This window comes from Scyliorhinus torazame, chromosome 12 (assembly GCF_047496885.1).
Source record: "Scyliorhinus torazame isolate Kashiwa2021f chromosome 12, sScyTor2.1, whole genome shotgun sequence".
Classification (NCBI taxonomy): domain Eukaryota; kingdom Metazoa; phylum Chordata; class Chondrichthyes; order Carcharhiniformes; family Scyliorhinidae; genus Scyliorhinus; species Scyliorhinus torazame.
In genome coordinates, this window is record NC_092718.1 from 60,721,814 (window position 1) to 60,737,592 (window position 15,779).

Sequence of the window (15,779 nt, forward strand, 5' to 3'; positions counted from 1 at the left end):
GCAGGCAGATATGAATCCAGTTAAAACGCACCAGAACCCGCATGGGTAAATGAAGGCAGGAACAGCCCACCACAGCCAAAACCCCAGAATGTTACAACTGTGGACAACTAGGACACTTTGCACGAGAGTGCAACACACCCCAAAAGCAGCAGATAAACCAACAGACAGGCACCCTAAATAAGAATAGGGCAAAGCCAATCCATAGAGTTAGCACCCGTTCAGAGAACATTGACATGAACGGCACCGACTGACGGTGTTCAGGCTCCCCAACTTGGGTCTGCAACACCCTTTGGGACAAGTCCGGTAGACCGGTCGTAGCAGGCAAAGTCCGGGGACACCCTGTAGAATTTCTTTGGGACACAGGAGGTTCCCGCACCACACTCCATTCCTCCACGATGTTTCAGCGAGACATGTGGCCCACAACAGACACCATCACACTCAGCGGCTTTACAGATCATTTACAACAAGGACACATCACAGCCCCTGTAGTGATACAAATGGGGAACATTGCAACTAAACACCCCGTAGTTTTGGTCGATCTACCCCAGACAGCTGAACACATCCTAGGAATCGATTTTATGAGCTCCCACAACCTCTCTTTTGATTCAGTTAATAAATGTGTATGCAGAATGGCAAAGGCAGCACGAGCCCCCGCCACGCTCACAGTTGGAGACTATGAAAACAGGATTCGCTCAGTAGGAGACTTCTGGTTCGACCCACGAGCCATTAGTCAGGACAAACATGTTAGGGAAGTCCTGCAGCAACACAAAGCAGCATTTGCACAGCACAAGCACGACTGTGGCAAAATAGCTGGCTTGGTAAACATTACAGGTCCCGACCCCAGACCCCAAAAGCAGTATGGTTTTCCACAAGAGGCAGAGGGAGAAATCTCCAAAGTAATAGAGAGTTTGCTGGATCAAGGCGTACTCCGATCAATAGCCTCCACAAACAATGCACTGATTTGGCCAGTCAGCAAACCCTATGGATCATAGCGACTGACCATTGATTACCGGGAACTGAACAAAGTAACTCCAGTAGCAGCTCCCACCGTAGCCACGAGTCCCGAGATCATGCTCAAACAGGGGCTCCAGTCAAAATTATTTTTGGTTTTGGACATTAGCAACGGCTTTTGGTCCATTCCATTGGATAAAGCGTGCCAGTACAAATTCGCCTTTACATTCCAGGGACAATATACGTGGACGTGCCTTCCACAAGGCTTCCACCAACAGCTGGCAAATGGACTAGCAACATTTTCCCACCCAGATTGTCTGGTCCAGTATGTAGATGACTTGCTACTACAGACAGACACAAAGGAACAGCACATTTTGCTTCTTGCCGAACTCCTAGGACTCCTAAAATAAATTGGATGTAAAGTCAACCCCAAGAAGGCCCAGATTTTGTAGGAAAAAGTGATTTACTTGGGTACAGTAATCACACATGGTAAACTCGAGCAAAAGAGAATTGACTCGATCATCACATTGCCCCTTCCCCACAATGTCTCAGCCCTCCGGTCATTTTTAGGACTGGTTGGCTACTGCCGAAACCATATTGATGGTTTCGCGACAAAAGCAGCGCCCCTATCCGACCTTCTCAAGAAAAAGGCACCTTGGGAATGGCTTCCACAGCACACGGATGCCGTGGATAATTTAAAAAGAGCCCTCAGCACAGCTCCCGCATTACAGGTCCCAAATTCACTTTCCCTGTACGCAATTGAAGTTGCAAGCACCGACCGAACCCTTTCGGCCGTGCTCCTCCAGGAACTCCATAACCAATTACACCCCGTGGCATATGCCTCACGCATGTTAGATCCTGTCGAGCAAGGATTTTCTGCCTGTGAAAGGCACCTGCTCGCAGGTTTTTGGGCAGTACAATACTTCGCCTACATTACAGGACCAACCCCATCACCATTCTCACTGAACACACCCCAACACAGCTATTATTAGACAGTCGACTTAAAGATGGCACAGTCAGCCAAATCCGCGCAGCCCGTTGGACCCTTCTTTTACAGGGACGGGACATTACAGTCAAAAGAACCAAGACCCACACCTTCCTAGTCGATAATTTGCAATATGCAGGAACCCCACATGAGTGTGCGATCATCACCACAAAACACAACACAGGCCCATTTATACCTAAGTCAGCCCCCAGGAAAGCATAATATACCCCAGAGACCCCAGCCCACAGACACGTGCGCACCCCTGAAAATCTATGTGGATGGCTCCTCCACAGTTTTGAATGGAAAGAGAATTACCCGTCACGGCATTTATGTAGAGGACGCGCAGGGATGCGCCCTCGATGAGATTTCAGTTTTTTGTATTTTGTAATCCATGCCTGAATGTCATAGCGCCCCGTAGAGTTTTTATACTGATGTATGCAAGTAAAATGATTTTAGGTAATGAATTGCGTTTCATAGGATAGGGCAGGGTAGAGCCCATGAACTGATTATGAGTGTCCCACTTGGTCAGAGAATGAAGACAACGCAGTAATGTGATCCTTCACGCTTCACGTTGAGGATCACAAGGAGGGTGTGTAGCCATCTGGGATGGCCACTTTCCGATTACAAAATGGACACTTTGCAAAGATTGCAGGGAAAATGGACAATATGGAGAAAGCAAGCAGGTACAGGGTTTGTCTGTTGATTGGAGCCGTAGCTCCCAGACAAGACCGATACTGCAAACCATTACCATACTAATGAGCCACCCCGGGGACAAAAGGGTAACACTTAAGTAAACAATACCAAGACAGAGACCCCGGCGCCAGAGGAGACCAGAACATAGCAGGCCAACGGCCACCTAGGCCACGCCCAACAATCAGGGCACCCACCCCTCTATTGGAGGAAATCGATAGGAATGATTGGGAAACGGCCCAATTAATTGGGGGCAAGGCCCGCCCAAAAGCGCGCGAAGCCCCTTTGGGGTATAAGAAGAATCCCCCAAGAGAGAATCGCTCTCTTGTGGCTCCAGCTCTCACCAAGGAGAGACCTGCCCAACAGCAACATCAGGACAAGTAAGTCCAAGGTCAACGCACGCTACGAGACAGACGCTCCTAGCTGTTATTCCATACCAATTCGACCCCAGCAGCCTCAGAACCGAACAATGGCCATTGTTCCTCTGACTGAGTGGGCGCCCGAAGCTAAGTATAGGCTTTAGCAATAGTGATACTTTTGTTTGTAGAGTTTTATGCATGAGTATATTTGACTGTGTGTGTAGGGGCTGGTTTAGCTCACTGGGCTAAATCGCTGACTTTTAAAGCAGACCAAAGCAGGCCAGCAGCACAGTTCAATTCCCATACCAGCCTCCCCGAACAGGTGCCGGAATGTGGCGACTAGGGGCTTTTCGCAGTAACTTCATTGAAGCCTACTCGTGACAAAAAGAGATTTTTATTTTCATTTCATTTCATTTTCATTTTCATATAAATGAGCATTCAGTTTGAACATACTAACTGGTGTATCGAGTCTTTGATCAGTATTCGGTTTTGAACCTTGTGGCGGTATCGAAAGATACCTGCCGACTCTAGAGAAAAACGTAGTTAGAATTAAGGAAGGCGACCATATTGGCCGCCATCTTCAGAGCCAAATTAAGAGAAACACAATTAGCAACACTACGTCTGCCCAATGGGACAATTTCCATCCGGATGCTTCGCTATTTCTTCCTTGATGGTAGATTCCAGCATCTTCCCTACTACCGACGTTGAGCTAACTGGCCTATAATTACCGCTTTCTGCCTACCTCCTTTTTTAAACAGTGGTGTCACGTTTGCTAATTTCCAATCCGCCGGGACCACCCCAGAGTCTAGTGAATTTTGGCAAATTAGCACTAGTGCATTTGCAATTTCCCTAGCCATCTCTTTTAGCACTCTGGGGTGCATTCCATCAGGTCCAGGAGACTTGTCTACCTTTAGCCCCATTAGCTTGCCCATCACTACCTCCTTCGTGATAACAATCCTCTCAAGGTCCTCACCTGTCATAGCCTCATTTCCATCAGTCACTGGCATGTCATTTGTGTCTTCCACTGTGAAGACCGACCCAAAAGCCTGTTCAGTTCCTCAGCCATTTCCTCATCTCCCATTATTAAATCTCCCTTCTCACCCTCTAAAGGACCAATATTTACCTTAGCCACTCTTTTTTGTTTTATATATTTGTAGAAACTTTTACTGTCTGTTTTTATATTCTGAGCAAGTTTACTCTCATAATCTATCTTACTCTTCTTTATAGCTTTTTTTAAGTAGCTTTCTGTTGCCCCCTAAAGATTTCCCAGTCCTCTAGTCTCCCACTAATCTTTGCCACTTTGTATGCTTTTTCCTTCAATTTGATACTCTCCCTTATTTCCTTATACTATACCATCACTACACCTAACCTTGCACTATACCATCCTGATACGGTACATTAGGAACAATAAACTGATAACACATACACCTATTTTGAACTAAGACAGTGAGCTTTGATGTTATATTCAACAGTAAAGAACTAAAAATTTAGCTCAAATGGGGTGGCATCTGAAGTCCATACAAATAAAGCTTTCAGTAGGAGACAATTCCAGCATGATGGTTAACTTTATCCACTGTTAACAGGTACATGATACATTGTTAAACTGTATATATTAATTATGTCTACATCTTGCTGCATCCTCCAATCCACAACAGTTTTTGTAGAATTATTTGGTAACTGTTGGAGAGCTTGCATGACCTAAAGCAACGTGACAAAAATTCAATTACATAATCGGAGCAGCGAAAACATCATGCAGATCGACTCAAAGAACAACAAAGAAATGTACAGCACAGGAACAGGCCCTTCGGCCCTCCAAGCCCGTGCCGAACATGCTGCCCGACTAAACTACAATCTTCTACACTTCCTGGGTCCGTATCCCTCTATTCCCATCCTATTCATGTAGGACTCAACAAAGCTTTACTTTATCAGGGAAAGTTGGTTCCATAGAACCAATATAAAATATGACCAATGTAAGCATCACAAAGATAGAAAGCATATCCCAACACAAAAAGGCTGATTGTAGCTTTGTGAGAAAAGGATCTATGATCATGAACACTGATCCGCTTGTGATAGATTTATTAGCCAATGTAGGCTGGGAGTTCAGTTGTGCCTTGCCTCAGATGTGCTCTTGTTCTGTGGGTGGAAAGGGGATGAAGCCAGTTATATTTGATCTATGTGTCTACATCACATTGCCTCTGAATACCCAAGGCTTTTCCAAATGGACAGGGGCTGCATCGCCATGTTAATGAGAAAGGACCATGTGATTCATACCCTTCCCCCCCGCAGTTCAGAGGGTCTGAGGAAGCGCAGGATAAACTGTTACAAATGCAATAATCATTTGCTACAATGAGTTCAATTATGATTAGTTCAAAGCAGATGCATCCGATTGAGAATCCGTGCTTTGTTTGATTATTTATTATATTATTGGCATTGTTAAGAAGGGGAAATATTAAGATATAAAAAGTTAAGGATTTGTTTAGAGGCAGACGTCAGGAGAAATGATGAGATGCGAATTTGCCTATCAGTGGAAAACAAGTATTTTATATACATAACTCGAGAAATCAATGGGGCTATGGAGGTGGTAACTTCAAAGGTCAGGAAAGTTGTGTGTACCTGCCAAAAGCCGACACCACAGGGTGAAGAACATCAAAAGGGAAAGTAATGGTATAACTGTAAAACACTAACCAAGGAAAGAGAGCGAGACAGCTAACATCATGGGTGGGATTCTCCGACCTCCCAGCCATGTGTTTCTCGGCAGCAACGCATTCGCTGGCGGCAGGATTCTCTGCTCCGGCCATTGTCAATGAGAATTCCCTTCGAAACCACTCCACGCCACTCGGAAGCCCGCGGGAGGGAGTGTGCTGCCGGCGGGACCAGAGAATCCCGCCACTAACGATCAGCCAGAGAATTCCGGACCTAGTCTCCCGAAGGAAAGTAACCATCCCCGCCTTTGCTGAACCTGAAGACTATACCATCCTGATACAGTGCATTAGGAAAAATAAACTGTTAACACATACATCTATTTTGAACCAAGACAGTGAGCTTTTATGGTATATTCAACTGTAAAGGACATAAAAATTGAGCCCAAATGGGGTGGCATCTGAAGTCCATACAAATGGCCGCCTTAACCTGGGTGTGGTAATTATTTTCTGGATTTGGCTCATAGAATTACTTAAAATTGGATGTTGTTTGGGAAAAAGGGGTGCCTCAGGGTTCAGGTAAAGATGTTTTGGGGGCCAAGAGATAGTTACATGTAAAATTATGCGCAGATAGCCATCAGTATACTTCAAGTGTCATAGTGTTTCGTAATCCCTCGTGTCGTGTGTCTTTGTCTTTTTTTTAAGTTAATAAATATTCTTTATTAATTGTTCATACAACGACTAGATCGTTCCTCACTGGGTTGTACACCGTTCCTCACATTATACCAGAAAAAACACATACACCACTACAAACTGGTGTTCCAAGTTACCCTTGTGTGTCTTAGGATACTCTCGCATTTAACATCAGCGTGGTTCATCACAGCACCATGGCAGATATTTCCACAGAAGATTACATAAATCAGCTCAAAGAGAAATTGCGTGCATCGGCAAAAGCTTGCAATGTATCTGCTCAAACTTACTGAGGCAGAACAAATGGTAAATTCAGCAAAGCTCAGTGTAGCAACTGGTTTATTCAATGTCGCTTGTAAAAATCCTCCTGGAGTTTCTTCAGTAGAGAGAGCCCTGCAGAAAGTCTTCAAATGGGGAAACACGGGTTTTCATTTACTGCTTTTAAAGGGAATGATTCAATGGGAGGTGGTACACCAACAGCATAACCAACGGCTTCTACTTTAGCTTGTTCTCTCACTCCTGCACCATTATCTCCGTGTGTTCTCCAAGGACCTATCCTTGGCTTCGATACTTTTTATGGCATGATCCTTAGCAACATCACCCAAAAACCCATCAGCTTCCACATGTCCCTTGATTTCTCATTGCTACTTCTTTATCTCCCAATATTGGAGTAGAAATTTCTTCATGGCATATTAGGAGGGATTTTGTGCTCCCATTCGCATCTGGCGTGAATGGCGACGGGAGCGAAAATCCCGCAAGAGGTCCAAATAGTGTTTCACGTCAACATAATGGTGTGACTCAATTGACCCCACGTTGGTGACGTAACGGGATTTTTGACATTTTATTTTAGGAACCACATTATAATAAATTTGAATCTAATCATCGGGACTCTCTGCCTGATAATACCACGCCACCCCCGCTTCCCCCCCTCCCATCCTTCGGCCGTTAGATTATCCATTCATGATGGGGTGAATTATGGCTGGTCTCCCTTGATGTGCACTGGTCAGGTTGACCTGCAGGAGGCGCTCAGGTTAGCGCTTCGCTCAGGGGGGAGAGGGCCATGCCCAGGCAGTGCCCAAGCATTTGCCCGGACACTTCCCCCAGCAATTCCCCCTGCCGCTAACCCTGGCACTTCCTGGGCCCTGCCAGGGGTTCAGTGCCAAGCAGTGCCAGGGTGGGGTGGGTTACTAGGAGGAGGGTGGTTCAATTTCTATTTTGTGCATTGGGATAACCTTTAGAAATGACGCCCCAATCTTTAAAAGGTATGTTCCTGACGGCGGGCTCAATCAACGTGCCCCTTAGCTTTGTGTTTCCTAAGTTGCTAACAATATGGCAGTGAAAGTTGCCGTCTATGGCTTCAACCCTGTTTATTCCCCGTGCTCTACAACACACTGCCTGAGTAAGGGAAAATTCTGCCTCATTGGTTTCACCATCTCCATTTCTCACCATGACCACGGGCTGAGGCTGAACCGCATGGTTTGCAATATTGATATCTTATTTAACTTTGAGCTGACTCCGGACCCCATATCCCTATCATCTTCATAGCATCACCCATCTCCACTCCTGCCTTGGACTTCTGGTGCTGAGAACTCTGCCATGCCTTTGTTCACTCCAGACTTGTTTTTTCCAACACTCTCCTGCCTGGTCTCCGTAAACTTTAGTTCATCCAAAACTCTGTTGCCCCTATCTTAAATCGCATTCACCCATCATCCCTCCGCTCACTAAGTTACATTGGCAGCCAGGTCAACACTTCAATTTTAAATTCTCATCCCTGTTTTCAGATCTGTCCATGGCCTCATTCCGTCCTGTCTCTATCTTCCTCCTTTCCTCCAGCCCTCTCTACATTCCTCCAATTCTGCACTCCTGTGTATGTGTCATTTCAATTGCCCCATTGCTATCCTGTGCCCTCAACTGTCTAGGTTCTGCCGACCAGAATTCCTTCCCTCAACCTCACCACATCTCTGCATCCCTCTCGTCCTTTAGGACCCTCTTGTTCACCGACCACGTTGTTGAAACTTCGAATCACCTGCGGTAATAAATAGAGGATCAGCCATGATCCTATTGAATGTCGGAGCAGGCATGGAGGGCCGAATGGCCTACTCCTGCTCCTATTTTCTATGTTTTTTCACATGTAATATCTCTTCGTGTGTCAAATTGTGTTTGATTGTGTTTGATTATGCTCCAGCGAAGTACTTGGAATAATTGAGAAAAACAAAAGGTGCTACATAAATGCAAGTTGTGGTTCATGGGTTGAGAGTTGATGTTGTATAAATTATACACAGTCCGGCATGGTAGATTCCTCCTCCAGCTGCACACGTTTGCAATTTTGACGTTTAACTGTTAAAAGTCCAGACATCTTCAGAAGGTAGGAAAGTGTATCCATCTACGCGGCAGGTTGATTAGTTCTTGTAAAGTGACGGGTTAACTCAAAGGGTTACATACAAAGTTTCAGAGCCAGTCTCCACAGACAGTGACTGACCAATGATACATTTCTAGCATTTGCGGTTTCTGGGTTTTTCAGTCTGCTCTATGCGATTGTACTTACCTTATGGGGATGGTCTTTCTCGCTATCCTTTCCAGACCCAATTCCACTTGGTTTCAGCTCGCTTTGAATCGCAGGGTCTTCAATATTCAGCTTCTTTGGTTGGGCCTGTGACACCACTTGAGATTCAGGGTCATTCACAGATAATTCACAGACGCCTTCCGACATTCGACCCTCTGCTGTAGAATCATTTTCCTCGGCACTTGCTCCGTCATCGCTGCTCTTTGAACTGCACAGCAGAAGAGTTTTGGAGATGACCCCAAACTTTCTGGATTTCTTGGTGCTTCCACACGAAGAGCCTCTCTGACCTTTCTGGGAGAAGGATGTCTGCTTTTTTCTCTGCCAGTTGTTGCAGGAGTAAAACATTTCTGTTGAATTTCTTTTCACTCCCCTTGACGGCATGAAGAAGGGCCTTTCTCCTTTTTCCCACCAATAAACACTGCCTGAAAATGCAAAGAGGATGAAGGTTAGGGTAAACAAACTAATGTCCAAATGCTACGATAGCTGCAGAACAGAAAAAATATATGGTGATCTCTCTCTCCCCTAATGATGCACGGCTCCCACAGTGATCCTCCATAAATACTCCAGACACGTGGGAACTGTGTGATCTCGGTATTTGATTGCACCCATTTTTTGGAACATTGCACGTTATCCATCCCCAATCACGTTTAAACCAAGTGGTTTGACGGGCCATTTAATAATAATAATAATCATCTTTCATTGTCACAAGTATGAAGTTCCTGTGAAAAGCTCCTAGTCGCCACATTCCGGCGCCTGTTCGGATACGCTGGTACTGGAATTGAACCCGCGCTGCTGGCCTTCTTCTGCATTACAAACCAGCTGTCTAGCCCACTGAGCTACATTTCCAAGGGCATTGAAGAGTCAACCACATTGCTGTAAATCTGGAGTCACATGTAGACCACGCCAGGTAAGGGCAGCAGATTTCCTTCCCGAAAGGACATTAGTGACCCAGATGGGGTTTTAGGGCCACCATTGCTTTTAATTAATTGCAGATTTATTAATTGAATTTAAATTCCACCAGCTGCTGCGAGAGGATTTGAACCTGTGCTCCCAAGGCCTGTGGACTACTAGTTCAGCAACTAGGAAACCGTGTCCCCTCAGATATACAACCAATACTATAGATGCTATTCATTGACTACACAGGAGGGGCTGATATTTGGACCTCTCTGACACAATGTAAAGGCAGTTTTTAACGGGAAGCTGTACCCTGACTGCAATCGCCAATGACATGGGAATCTACACAACTGCAGCTCATGTCCCCCAGACTTCCCAGTGCTGCCTCGGTCTTTTCCTCCCCCCACCATGGAGAGAAATACCACGAACAGCTTGCAGCCTTGATTCATTCATCTCCCTTCATGGATCAGTGACAAGTGGTGAAGCCCCAGTGTTTGTAAACATTGACCACATCAAAGAGAGGTAATGTGCACTTCAATCACACGCTAGAGGTCACAGCTATTCTCCTTCCAATATTGGATACATGAAGCCTCCAGGTAAGTGTCACAGCTATAATTAGTTTCACTGTCTCTATCTGGACTGTTCTCTAGCTTCCAGACAGGGGTCTCTTTTCTGGGGGGTGCTCTGTGGTGTCAGGGAGTTCCTTCATTTAAAGAGTCTTTGTGGGGGTTCCCTTTGGTTAGGGAATCTCTGTGGGGAGTCCCTTTACTTAGAGGGCCCTGAGGGGGTCTCCTTATTGCAGGTATTCCGGGGAGTGGGATCTCCCTATTCATGAGCTCCCTGGGGAGGGTTTCCCTATTGCACGGGGCCCTGGAGAGGTCTCCCTCATTAGGGTGCCCCTGGGGATGGGAGGGTGTCGGGTCACCCCTGTACTTGGGGGAAGGGGAGGCACCCAGGCAATCTAGGGGTGGGGGGGTTGCTTGGCGGTGTGGGGCAGGGGATTCGGGGCTGATTTGCAGTGCCGGATTTGGGGGGGGGGTGCTTCACTATCGGGTGCCTCCTCGGAACGGCGGTCCCATAGCAGAATTCCCTCGGTCATCCCTCATATTCCTCGCCATGCATTGCAAGTGACACGGAATTGTATCCCGATTTGTGCTCTCTGGGGGACTGTAAAATGGGAGCAATTATCCTTCAGCAGAAGAACATAGACTGGAGAATTCCACCCTAGCTGCTCAGTGCCGGCGCCAATGGAGAATCTGCGGGTGGATCACAATGGGAAATTTGGCGCAAACCCCTCACCGATTCCAGTACCGATGAGGGGCTAGCACCGGCACTGCATGAACCACCAGTGGATTGCGCAGAAAAACGGCCGGAGAATTGTCGGGTCCTGTACTGCATATCCGCAGGGCTGCCGACCTGCACCGGTCACGCCGGAAAACATGGCTCCGGCCATGCTAGAACCCTAACCACCCCACCCCAACCCCACAGCCCACCCCCTGTCCACCCCCACTACTCCCCCCAGCCACAGCAGAAGCCCCCCAGTCCGTGGCACGGATCCCGTACGAGTGTGGTGGCGCTGGACACTGTCCACAGCCAGCACGCCGGGTTACGACAGCTGGGACCACACATGGCCTGTGCCGTCGAGAACTCGGCCCATCGGGGATGGAGCATCGCGGGTGGGCCGGCTGAAGATGCGCTAACAGCCGTGCGACGGAGCGGGGCGTGCGTCCCGATGCCGCCAATTTGGAAGGAGCGGAGCATCGTGAACTGGCGTCAAACCGGGCCGGCCTGCCCCATACTGATGTCGGAAGCCATTATCCGCCCGATCGCCAGATCCCGCTTTCAGCGTCGGGCTACGGAGAAATCCACCCATAGTATCCAAAACGGAGAATACACCCCAATGTTTCAGGTCGATGATCTTCAACACAGCGCTCTCCACCATTACCGTTGCACAATGAGTGAGGCATCTGCACCAGGATTTCACAAATTTGGATACTCTCTCGACAATTTGGGGCACTTAACTACTTTAAAGGTGAAATGTAAATGCAAGTTGTTGTTATAGTGATTGACCTAAAACCAGGGTGAAATTGCCATAATCTGCTGGGCTGGATGGAAATTGCAGTGCAGCCTTTAATAAGCGAATAATTTGTTCTTGGGATCGATTTGATGCTGACAAACTAATACGGATTGTTCATCGCGAGCTATCCGGAGGTTCGAGGCAGCACGGTGGCACAGTGGTTAGCACTGCTGCCTCATGACACCGAGTTCAATCCCAGCCCCGGGTCACTGTCCATGTGGAGTTTGCATATTCTCCCAGTGTCTGCGTGGGTCTCACCCCCACAACCCAAAATGATGCGCAGGGTAGGTGGATTGGCCACGCTAAATTGCCCCCGAATTGGAAAAAAGGTGCACTGGGTACTTTTTTAAAAAAAATAATGTAATTGGAGGGATAATTCAGAATGCCCAATTCACCTAACAAGAACCTATTTCGGGACTTGTGGGAGGAAACCGGAGCACCCGGAGGAAACCGGGGAAGAACGTGCAGACACCGCACAGTGACCCAAGCCATAATCGAACCACTGTGGCGCCCATAAATAAAAGGATGTTGTTGGGCAACTACGGCCCCCGAGCTTCCCTCGCCGGATCTAATATCAAAATGGCCACAACGTGTCATGATAGTCACCTACATCCTCTAACAACAATCACTTACATACACAAACGTACCCTGACGTTTCTCAGATGGCCTGGCACTCTCATAGCTGCTATCATAACTTGGTAGAAACGTCTGTCGATAAATAATAATTCAACTAAACCTTTACTTGCTTTTCCCGACTCCAGGATGCTGAAGGTGTGATATTTTAACTTCAGTTGTGAAATTACACATTTATAAGAGGATTCTTACTCACGGAGGACTGTACATAACAGAAAGTTGAAGGATTGTTCTCCCTGGAGTCCCAGCCACCATTTATTCCTCAACTAACATTGCGGGAAGCTAATTATCTGCTCATTCAGTAAACTGCTATTAGCATGGAATGACTGAGTGCAAACTGGCGGCCCGGTGTCACACATCAAATCGGCGACTACATTCCAAAGTACTTCACTGACTGTGAAGATCATTGGGACTCCCTGAAGCCGGGAAAGGCACACAATGAATTAAAAGATTTTTGTTCAAACATGCTGTCAGTGTGAGTGGGTCTGGTGTAGTTTTATAGAGCGCGCGTCTGGTGTAGTTTATAGAGATCTTTGTAGGAATCTTCCATGGTTGCTTCGAAGGGTGAAGCTTTTGTCTTGCGTGGATTTCGGCAGTTTGGATTCTTTCAATATTTCAGAGGAAAAAGAATTTATTCGAGTATGATTATTAAATGTAGACTACTTTCTGCATGTTGTGCGAGTTTCATTCAGCTAGATGGTCAGAAACACTTTGTAAATTCCGTGATGAGAAGAATGCACCATTTCAAAGATGAATGAGGAAGTCATATTAGAGGGAGAAAGTCTGGTGTAGTTTTATAGAGGGTGTGGTGTCGTTCTATAGAGGGAGGGTCTGGTGTAGTTTTATAGAGAGAGAATCTGGCGTAGTTTATAGAGAGAGGGCCTGGTGTAATTTTATAGAAAGAGGGTCCGGGGTAATTTTAGAGAGAGAGGGTCTGGTGTAGTTTTATAGAGAGAGAGTCTGGTGTAGTTTTATAGAGAGAGAGGGTCTGGTGTAGTTTTATAGAGAGAGAGAGGGTCTGGTGTAGTTTTATAGCGAGAGGGGGTCTGATGTAGTTTTATAGAGAGAGGGTCTGGTGTAGTTTTATAGAGAGAACGTCTGGTGTAGTTTTATAGAGAGAGGGGGTCTGATGTAGTTTTATAGAGAGAGAGGGTCTGGTGTAGTTTTATAGCGAGAGGGGGTCTGATGTAGTTTTATAAAGAGAGAGGGTCTGGTGTAGTTTTATAGAGAGAGAGGGTCTGGTGTAGTTTTATAGAGAGAACGTCTGGTGTAGTTTTATAGAGAGAGGGACTGGTGTAGTTTTATAGAGAGAGGGTCTGGTGTAGTTTTATAGAGAGAGGGCCTGGTGTAAATTTATAGAAAGAGGGTCCGGTGTAATTTTAGAGAGAGAGGGTCTGGTGTAGTTTTATAGAGAGAGAGTCTGGTGTAGTTTTATAGAGAGAGAGTCTGGTGTAGTTTTATAGAGAGAGAGAGAGGGCCTGGTATAGTTTTATCGAGTGGGGGTCTGGTGTAGTTTTATAGAGAGAGAGAGGGTCTGGTGTAGTTTTATAGCGAGAGGGGGTCTGATGTAGTTTTATAGAGAGAGGGTCTGGTGTAGTTTTATAGAGAGAAAGTCTGGTGTAGTTTTATAGAGAGAGGGACTGGTGTAGTTTTATAGCGAGAGGGGGTCTGATGTAGTTTTATAGAGAGAGAGGGTCTGGTGTAGTTTTGTAGAGAGAACGTCTGGTGTAGTTTTATAGAGAGGGGGACTGGTGTAGTTTTATCGAGTGGGGGGTCTGGTGTAGTTTTATAGAGAGAGAGAGGGTCTGGTGTAGTTTTATAGCGAGAGGGGGTCTGATGTAGTTTTATAGAGAGAGGGTCTGGTGTAGTTTTATAGAGAGAGGGTCTGGTGTAGTTTTATAGAGAGAAAGTCTGGTGTAGTTTTATAGAGAGAGGGACTGGTGTAGTTTTATAGCGAGAGGGGGTCTGATGTAGTTTTATAGAGAGAGAGTCTGGTGTAGTTTTATAGAGAGAGAGGGTCTGGTGTAGTTTTATAGAGAGAGAGGGTCTGGTGTAGTTTTATAGAGAGAGAGAGGGTCTGGTGTAGTTTTATAGAGAGAGGGTCTGGTGTAGTTTTATAGAGAGAGGGACTGGTGTAGTTTATAGAGAGAGAGTCTGGTGTAGTTTTATAGAAAGAGGGTCCGGTGTAATTTTAGAGAGAGAGAGTCTGGTGTAGTTTTATAGAGAGAGGGTCTGGTGTAGTTTATAGAGAGAGGGTCTGGTGTAGTTTATAGAGAGAGGGTCTGGTGTAGTTTTATAGAGAGAGGGTCTGGTGTAGTTTTATAGAGAGAGGGTCTGGTGCAGTTTTATAGAGAGAGGGACTGGTGTAGTTTTATGTAGAGAGGGTCTGGTCTATATTATAAAGAGAGAGTCTGGTGTAGTTTTATAGAGAGAGGGTCTGGTGTAGTTTTATAGAGAGAGGGTCTGGTGTAGTTTTATAGCGAGAGGGGGTCTGATGTAGTTTTATAGAGAGAGGGTCTGGTGTAGTTTTATAGAGAGAAAGTCTGGTGTAGTTTTATAGAGAGAGGGACTGGTGTAGTTTTATAGCGAGAGGGGGTCTGATGTAGTTTTATAGAGAGAGAGGGTCTGGTGTAGTTTTATAGAGAGAACGTCTGGTGTAGTTTTATAGAGAGGGGGACTGGTGTAGTTTTATCGAGTGGGGGGTCTGGTGTAGTTTTATAGAGAGAGAGAGGGTCTGGTGTAGTTTTATAGCGAGAGGGGGTCTGATGTAGTTTTATAGAGAGAGGGTCTGGTGTAGTTTTATAGAGAGAAAGTCTGGTGTAGTTTTATAGAGAGAGGGACTGGTGTAGTTTTATAGCGAGAGGGGGTCTGATGTAGTTTTATAGAGAGAGAGTCTGGTGTAGTTTTATAGAGAGAGAGGGTCTGGTGTAGTTTTATAGAGAGAGAGGGTCTGGTGTAGTTTTATAGAGAGAGGGTCTGGTGTAGTTTTATAGAGAGAGGGACTGGTGTAGTTTATAGAGAGAGAGTCTGGTGTAGTTTTATAGAAAGAGGGTCCGGTGTAATTTTAGAGAGAGAGAGTCTGGTGTAGTTTTATAGAGAGAGTGGGTCTGGTGTAGTTTTATAGAGAGAGGGTCTGGTGTAGTTTATAGAGAGAGGGTCTGGTGTAGTTTATAGAGAGAGGGTCTGGTGTAGTTTTATAGAGAGAGGGTCTGGTGTAGTTTTATAGAGAGAGGGTCTGGTGCAGTTTTATAGAGAGAGGGACTGGTGTAGTTTTATGTAGAGAGGGTCTGGTCTATAT

At 46.1% G+C, this 15,779-nt stretch overlaps 1 protein-coding gene across 1 annotated transcript in view; it reads right to left on the reverse strand.

Moving 5' to 3' along the window:
• il16 (interleukin 16) overlaps positions 1 to 15,779 on the reverse strand; it is a 240,301-nt gene that overhangs the window by 193,303 nt on the left and 31,219 nt on the right. The window contains exon 2 of the mRNA XM_072468752.1: positions 8,860 to 9,299. Coding sequence (XP_072324853.1) covers positions 8,860 to 9,258 — 399 coding nt within the window. The 5' untranslated portion in view covers positions 9,259 to 9,299. The remainder of the gene's footprint in view (positions 1 to 8,859; positions 9,300 to 15,779) is intronic.